Below are 7,086 nucleotides of genomic sequence, written 5' to 3'. Positions count from 1 at the left end.
ATCACTGTGTTCTCTACCCCTTGGCGACTGCTTTTCTCCAGCTCTGTCAACTCCACCTTTCCCACCATGAGTCGGCAACTGAACATCAAGTCCAGTGGTGACAAGGGCAACTTCAGTGTGCATTCGGCAGTGGTGCCGAGGAAGGCTGTGGGTAGCCTGGCCTCTTACTGTGCAGCTGGCAGAGGGGCTGGAGCTGGCTTTGGCAGTCGGAGCCTCTATAGCCTCGGAGGGAATCAGCGTATTTCTTTCAATGTGGCTGGTGGCGGCATTCAGTCTGGAGGTTACAGCTTCAGGCCTGGCTCTGGGTATGGAGGGGGCCGGGCCAGTGGCTTTGCTGGCAGTATGTTTGGCAGTGTGGCCCTGGGGCCTGCTTGTTCATCCGTGTGCCCGCCTGGGGGCATCTACCAGGTCACTGTCAACAAGAGCCTCTTGGCCCCCCTCAACGTGGAGCTGGACCCTGAGATCCAGAAGGTGCGTGCCCAGGAGCGGGAACAGATCAAGGCGCTGAATGACAAGTTCGCCTCCTTCATTGACAAGGTGGGTATCATAGGAGGAGAATGAGGCAGCCCCCTGAGGCCTGAGCAATTTTCCTGCTGCCTAGGAATGGACTGCGCATTGTGGCTGGAAAGGTGCAGCTGGGCCTCAGGAAGGGCTTCCTCATCATTAGAGAAAGAGAGTAGGTCTGTGTGCCACGGAAGACAAAAGAATACATGAATATATTGGCTTCTTTGGCGATTTTGCAGAGAAGGATGGGAAGCTGGGTAAAAAGCAGCCATTCCTTGACAAAAAAGTGATGGGTTTCTTGAGGACGGCTGATTTCCACGAACCTGAAAGGCTAATAGAATCCAGCAGTGTTCAGAGGGAAGGGCTCATAGTACAGGAAAAGACCCTTAGTTGAGACATAAGGAAGGACATCTCCTGGGACCAGGGCCAAGCAATAGAAGAAAGCTGTGGAATCTCCTTGAGTGAGTTCTCACTGATGGCTTCTCCAGAAGGCTAGGAAATCAGCACTTGTAAAGGGTCTAGTTTGTGTGGAATGTCAAGGGTGGAGAGTCAAGACGTGAGCAAAATGACTACAACAATCTATGGCAAACCTGGGGAGTCAATGGTGTGTGTCCACGGGGCATGACTGCACCCATTGTGGTTCCAGTTGTCTGTTGATTTTGGTTCCAGGTAAGGTTCCTAGAGCAGCAGAACCAGGTTCTAGAAACCAAGTGGGAGCTGCTGCAGCAGCTGGACCTGAACAACTGCAAGAAGAACCTGGAGCCCATCCTCGAGGGCTACATCAGCAACCTGCGGAAGCACCTGGAGACGCTGTCCGGGGACAGGGTGAGGCTGGACTCGGAGCTGAGAAGCATGAGGGACCTGGTGGAGGACTACAAGAAGAGGTGAGCAGGCCCCACCCGACGGTCACAGACCATGTTCCCCTTGCCTCTGGGCTCACTTGATCTCTGTGCCATTATTTTTTAGGAGATGGGTGTGTACCTTCCAGGGTCAGGAGCTCACATCCCCTTCTCTGGCTGGGGGGAAGGGCCTATCCTGTTCGATGATAACTTCCTGCCTGGTTGATAGGAAGGAGTTCCTGTGTTCCTTGACCCACTGAAAGGTTCAGTTGCTGGTGTCACCTGGGTGTTTTCCTAACATGCAAAAAGTAGGAGGCAAGTGAGGCAACTCAGGGATATCTTATTCCTGTCACTAGCTTCTTACTGCTCACCCCAGAGACCCTGCAGGGACCCTGCATCCCAAACATTTGCCTGGCCAGCAGGAAGAGAAAGTTCCTTGGCTAAGAGGGCTAAGGCTATCTTCTCTCCCTGCCGGCAGATATGAAGTGGAGATTAACCGGCGCACAGCAGCAGAGAATGAGTTTGTGGTGCTCAAAAAGGTAAGGGAGGGAAGAGCCTCCTTATTAGGGTCTCTCTCACCCCCATCTTAACAACCCTGCTCAGGACTTCAGCCCAGGTGACTGGGGAAGGGGCTGGCGCCTGGTGAGGGTGGAGCGAGTCATAGTCCTGGCCTCCAGTGAGTTGGAGAGGAAAGACACACACTCGGGAAATGGACAGAGACAGACAGAGAATTCAGGTCTGGAAACTGTGAAACTCTGGTCCAGCTCAGCCTTGCTGTGTGACCTGAGGAAACCTACTACCTCTCTGGGCTTTGTTTTCTCCAGGCATAACAGAGCTGCCACATCCTCCTTTCCCTATTCCCAAAGCTTCAGGGAGTCTGAGAAGAAATAGATATTGAGTGAGCTTTCCTTTGTAGGTGGAAAGTAGAAAATCAGGTGGCTTTGGGGCAGGGGTTGGGCAAGGCAGCTGTGGGATGAGGATTGCATCCACCAATGACTCTGGGGCCTCTTGGAAGGATGCAGATGCAGCCTACGCGGTCAAGATGGAGCTTCAGGCCAAAGTGGACTCTCTGGACAAAGACATCAAGTTCCTCAAGTGTCTGTATGATGCGGTAAGGACACTCCTGTCCCCTCACCCTCACCCTGACTGCTTCTCGACTCTTCCAGGGAGATGCCAACAGGAGAGGTTTGAGATCAACACAATGAAAGACGTTTTGGTGGAAAGGTCAAAATCCTGCACCAGGAGACCATGGAAGTGCAGGATGCTGGTCCTTGGAGGCCACACATGCAGGAGGAAATTGATCTCGACCACAATAGTGGCCTTGCCCACAGGCAGGAAAAGATAACCCAGTGAGGTCTTACAAAGCACAGACCCTTGGATTCTGCGAAATTGTGGGAAATGCATTCTTCACCCATCTGCATGTGCCCGCAGACACCTGCCGCTTGCAGGGGTTCCTGCTGCTGTGAGCTGCTCTCCCTCAGCTCTGCAGACACATCCCAGAGGTCACTTCTTCTCTCTACTTTGGCGCCGTGGATCCCAGCAGCCTATTGGGCCAGAGACCATGGGCCCAGAAGACTAATGGGGCAGAAGAGGGAAGCCGGGGGTTGCTGAGTCTGTCTTCCTCTCTCAATACAGGAGATCGCTCAGATCCAGACTCATGCCAGTGAGACCTCAGTCATCCTGTCCATGGACAACAACCGGGACCTGGACCTTGACAGCATCATCGCCGAGGTCCGCATGCATTACGAGGAGATCGCCCTGAAGAGCAAGGCCGAGGCTGAGGCCCTGTACCAGACCAAGGTGGGCACCGCACGGGTCTCCTCCCACAGCGGCCTCTCTCTTCCTGGGAAGGGTCACCTCCACAGTGAATGTGAGGAATCCTTTTGTGGGCATGCTGAATGAAAGAATGGTTCCAACCAAGGCTTCAAGGACAAAATGAATTCTCAGCAGAGCCTGTTATCAAAGATAAATCATGAAACTGGTATGGATTGAATATATGCAACAGAGAGGATCCCTCACTTCTTTCCTCCGTCCACCAACTACCTGTCCCTCTCTGTTGCATGTGAAAGAAGTGAGGTGGTAAAACAAATACAGTTATAGGAATGGGGGTGTGCTGCCACAGGGCAGAGGGAGAATCACAGACTTGCAGGAGCGTAGCCATGGGTGAATTTGGTGGGGGGCGAGTGGGAGAAGGAGAAGCCTGTAGCTCTTTCCTGATCCACACGGAAGACTTTCAAAAGGAAATGGAAGGCCGGGAGTCCTCTGAGTAATGGAACTATGCTTTGGGTAAACTGCTTTGGGGCTGTCAGGGAGAAAACTGCTTGCCTGGGCCCCCAGGACCCTGTTCCAGCACTCCTCTTCAGCTCCGTTAAATCCCACCAACAGCCAGGTGGCAGGGGTGGCTTATTTACAGGACCCTTCCCCAGTGCCCTTGTCTCATTGCCAACTTCCTATCTCTGGGAAACCAGATCCAGGAGCTGCAGCTGGCAGCCAGTCGGCATGGTGATGACCTGAAACACACCAGGAGCGAGATGGCGGAGCTGAACCGGCTCATCCAGAGGATCCGGTGTGAGATTGGGAACGTGAAGAAGCAGGTGGGCAGCAGCCCCACAAAGAACTCTCGGGTTCCACGGGAGGCTCTGGGATGAGGAAATGGGGCCTGCCCTTTGGGAACAAGCAAATCTCCCCTGCCAGGCTTAGGGGTCCCTTGGCCACCCACAGTCCCCCTTTCCCACCCTGCCTTGGTACTCCACCATCAGAGCTGGCACCCCGCCCAGAACTGGGAGGAGCCTCAAACCTATTTCTCTGACTCCTCATTTTGCAGATAAAGCAACTGAGTTGGGAAGGGGAAGGGACCTGCCCAGAGCCCCCAGCTGGTAATGAATGGAGCTAGGATTAGAACCCAGGTTCCTCTTCTGCAGACGTTTTCTGTGTCCAGGGAACCTGCTCCATGTCCCCTTTGGGTGTCCCCTCTGAGGGCAGACCCTCTGTCTCCTCCTCCCACTGGACACGGAATGTGTGTGGGGTGCAGGGGGTATACATCAGGCACCTCTGTGGCCACACCAGGTTCCTGCCCTTGGAGTGGGACATGGTCTGGCGATTGAGGGACACAGCCGTCGATGAAGCCCTCCTGGGTTTCCTTGCCCTGTGCCACGGTACTACTTCCATGTTAGTGGGCCGGGGAGGGGGGCTGTCTTACCTGACAGCAGCAAATGTTAAACACTGCATCAGTGGGGAGATGATTTTGGAGGCTGGAGGATCCTTCCTGTGACCTCTGTGAGAACTAGGTCTGCTCCACTAGTGACAGGATTGCCCAGCGGCAAGATCTGAGCCTGTTCTCCTTCTGGTACCCCCACCGCCCTCCATGCTCTGCAGGGGAACACAGGGACAGCTCTACGACTCTACGTTTGGCCGATTCACAAATTCCGTGAGCATAGTTCCTCCCCCTCTGTTAGCACCAGGCATCGCAGTGCCCCCAGATGTTCATCAGAGTCCAGCTTCTGAGGTTGTGCCTATAATTTAGGGCCTTACCCTCCTGCTCTAAGGGAAGGCCAGATGTGGGAGCCTTCAGGCAGACCCTCCCCGGAGTGCTGGAGTCCAGAAACACTCATCTGGATGCTAACAGATCAGAAGGATCCCCACTGGTGAGAGGTCCTGCAGCAGGAATCTGATCGCAGTGGGACCGTGGCATACCATCTCATCCTCAGGGCTGGCCTTGCTGGGGAATCGGGTATGATTTTCCTGAACCTGGAGTATTTTGAATCTGTAGATGCTGGTGGCCTCCAGTCTCAGGCAAACATTAACATTTCTTTCTGACCTCTTGAAATGCAACTGCCTCCACAGCTTCATGTGACAACAGCTTTGAATATTCCTCTGCAATAGAAAATAGAAGAGACAAAGTTCTGGTGTTGACTTTGCAGCTTTTACTCCTTGTCACCTAGGGCCCCGTCTGCAAAATAAGGGTGCTGTTCTATTTAACCGGTATGAGCTAAATGTAATTTTCTGTTCTGATGGTCTCTCTGTTCTTTGCCCTTCAGTGTGCCAGCCTGGAGACAGCCATTGCTGATGCTGAGCAGCGGGGAGATAATGCCCTGAAGGACGCCCGGGCCAAGCTGGACGAGCTGGAGGGCGCCCTGCACCAGGCCAAGGAGGAGCTGGCACGGATGCTGCGCGAGTACCAGGAGCTCATGAGCCTGAAACTAGCCCTGGACATGGAGATCGCCACCTACCGCAAGCTGCTGGAGGGCGAGGAGTGCAGGTGGCCGGGGTGGAGGGGAAAGTGTGAGAAGGGACTTGGGGTGGCTCCTGTCTGGCTGAAGGGCCACCTGGAGAACAGCATCGTTAGTGCCAATACAGGCAAGGGATGTGGTGATTTCATGAACTCAGAGGCAGCTTCCTGCAGGGGGTTGTCGGACATGAGCCATGAGGCATAAGTGGCCGTGTGCTGCTGTGAAGAGAACCAGGGGCTCAGACAGACCTGGGGCTAATGATTGGCTGTACAGCAGGGGCTAATTATTGGCTTTACCCCATGCTAGTGCTGTGGTCTCAATAAATCATCTAGTATCTTCAAGCCTCTTGTTTTCTCATCTGTAAGATGAAGGTGATAGTGTCAATTTCATAAGTTGTTATAAGGATGAGTTTAAATGATGCACGTATAAAAGCAGGAGCCCATTAAGGTTCAGTGGAATCTCGACACTGAGTTTTTGTCTTTCTCTAACTTTCTGTCTCACAGGATGTCTGGGGAGAATCCATCCTCTGTGAGCATCTGTGAGTATCTTGAGAGATGCCTTGGGTTGGGAAAGCCAGGGACCCTGGGACAAAGTGCTGTCACCTCCATTTACTGTCTCACCCCACCCAGAAGCTTCTGTTACTGTCTTGGGAAGATTCTTGGGCTTCAAAGGAAATGTTCTCCTTTTTCATCCTATGAAATGGTGACTGAGGTCATGCCCACCCCTTTCCCTTCCTGTTTCTCCCCTAGGGTGTTGTCATTTGGAGAAAGGGTTGGTGGACATGGATTTTCCTAGAATTTCCAGGAGGGCAGGGACTGTATCTATCCTATGGGGTCTTCATCTCACACAAAGTCTGGCCCATAATAGGCTCTCAGTTCATCTCTGTAGTGCTCCTTGACTACTGAGGGTCATTTTGAGGATTAAATAGAGTGTTGTTGTAGAGAAGCCCTTGGGGACAGCCTTTACCATGGCTATTACCTGCTGATTGACACTGCTCCTCTCCCCTGCTCTTGGCCCCTCCTCCTCAGCCGTCATCAGCAGCAGCAGCTACAGCTACCACCACCCCAGCTCTGCGGGTGCTGACCTTGGGGCCAGCACTGTGGCAGGCAGCTCTGGCACCACCCAGAGCGGGCAGACCAAGACCAAAGAGGTGCGAGGGGGAGACCTCAAGGACTCCCAGAGCAAGAACACCCCAGGCAGCACCCCAGCAAGGAAAGCCACCCGCTAGACCCATGGCCTCATCCACCTCATCACCTGGAAGAAGAGGTGACTTTGCCACTCCCAAAGGTGTCTGCCACACCCAAGTTCCCAGCCCCTGAGTTTTAAAACCATCTGTAGTACACTCGACTGTCCACATCATGGCTTAGCTTTTACTCTCAAACTCTGATTGACACAGTCACCTTCCCTGTTTCCTTAGGTCCCATGTGGACTAACGACTTGTCATTTTCCTTGCTGCTTTCAGCTGGCAGGAGGCTTTGGAGGCACAAGCCATTATAACCTTCTTGGCCCTAAGG

At 53.4% G+C, this 7,086-nt stretch overlaps 1 protein-coding gene across 1 annotated transcript; it reads left to right on the top strand.

Moving 5' to 3' along the window:
* Positions 1-7,086, top strand: KRT74 (keratin 74). The gene is made up of 9 exons (XM_001097399.5): positions 1-537; positions 1,174-1,388; positions 1,822-1,882; positions 2,359-2,454; positions 2,979-3,143; positions 3,812-3,937; positions 5,381-5,601; positions 6,076-6,110; positions 6,601-7,086. The coding sequence occupies exons 1-9, from the start codon at positions 67-69 to the stop codon at positions 6,798-6,800; spliced, it is 1,590 nt and encodes a 529-aa protein (XP_001097399.3). The 5' UTR covers positions 1-66; the 3' UTR covers positions 6,801-7,086.

The sequence above is a fragment of the Macaca mulatta genome, chromosome 11, assembly GCF_049350105.2.
Source record: "Macaca mulatta isolate MMU2019108-1 chromosome 11, T2T-MMU8v2.0, whole genome shotgun sequence".
Classification (NCBI taxonomy): domain Eukaryota; kingdom Metazoa; phylum Chordata; class Mammalia; order Primates; family Cercopithecidae; genus Macaca; species Macaca mulatta.
The sequence above is the reverse complement of the archived record's forward strand: the minus strand, read 5'-3'. Positions and strand labels throughout refer to the sequence as shown.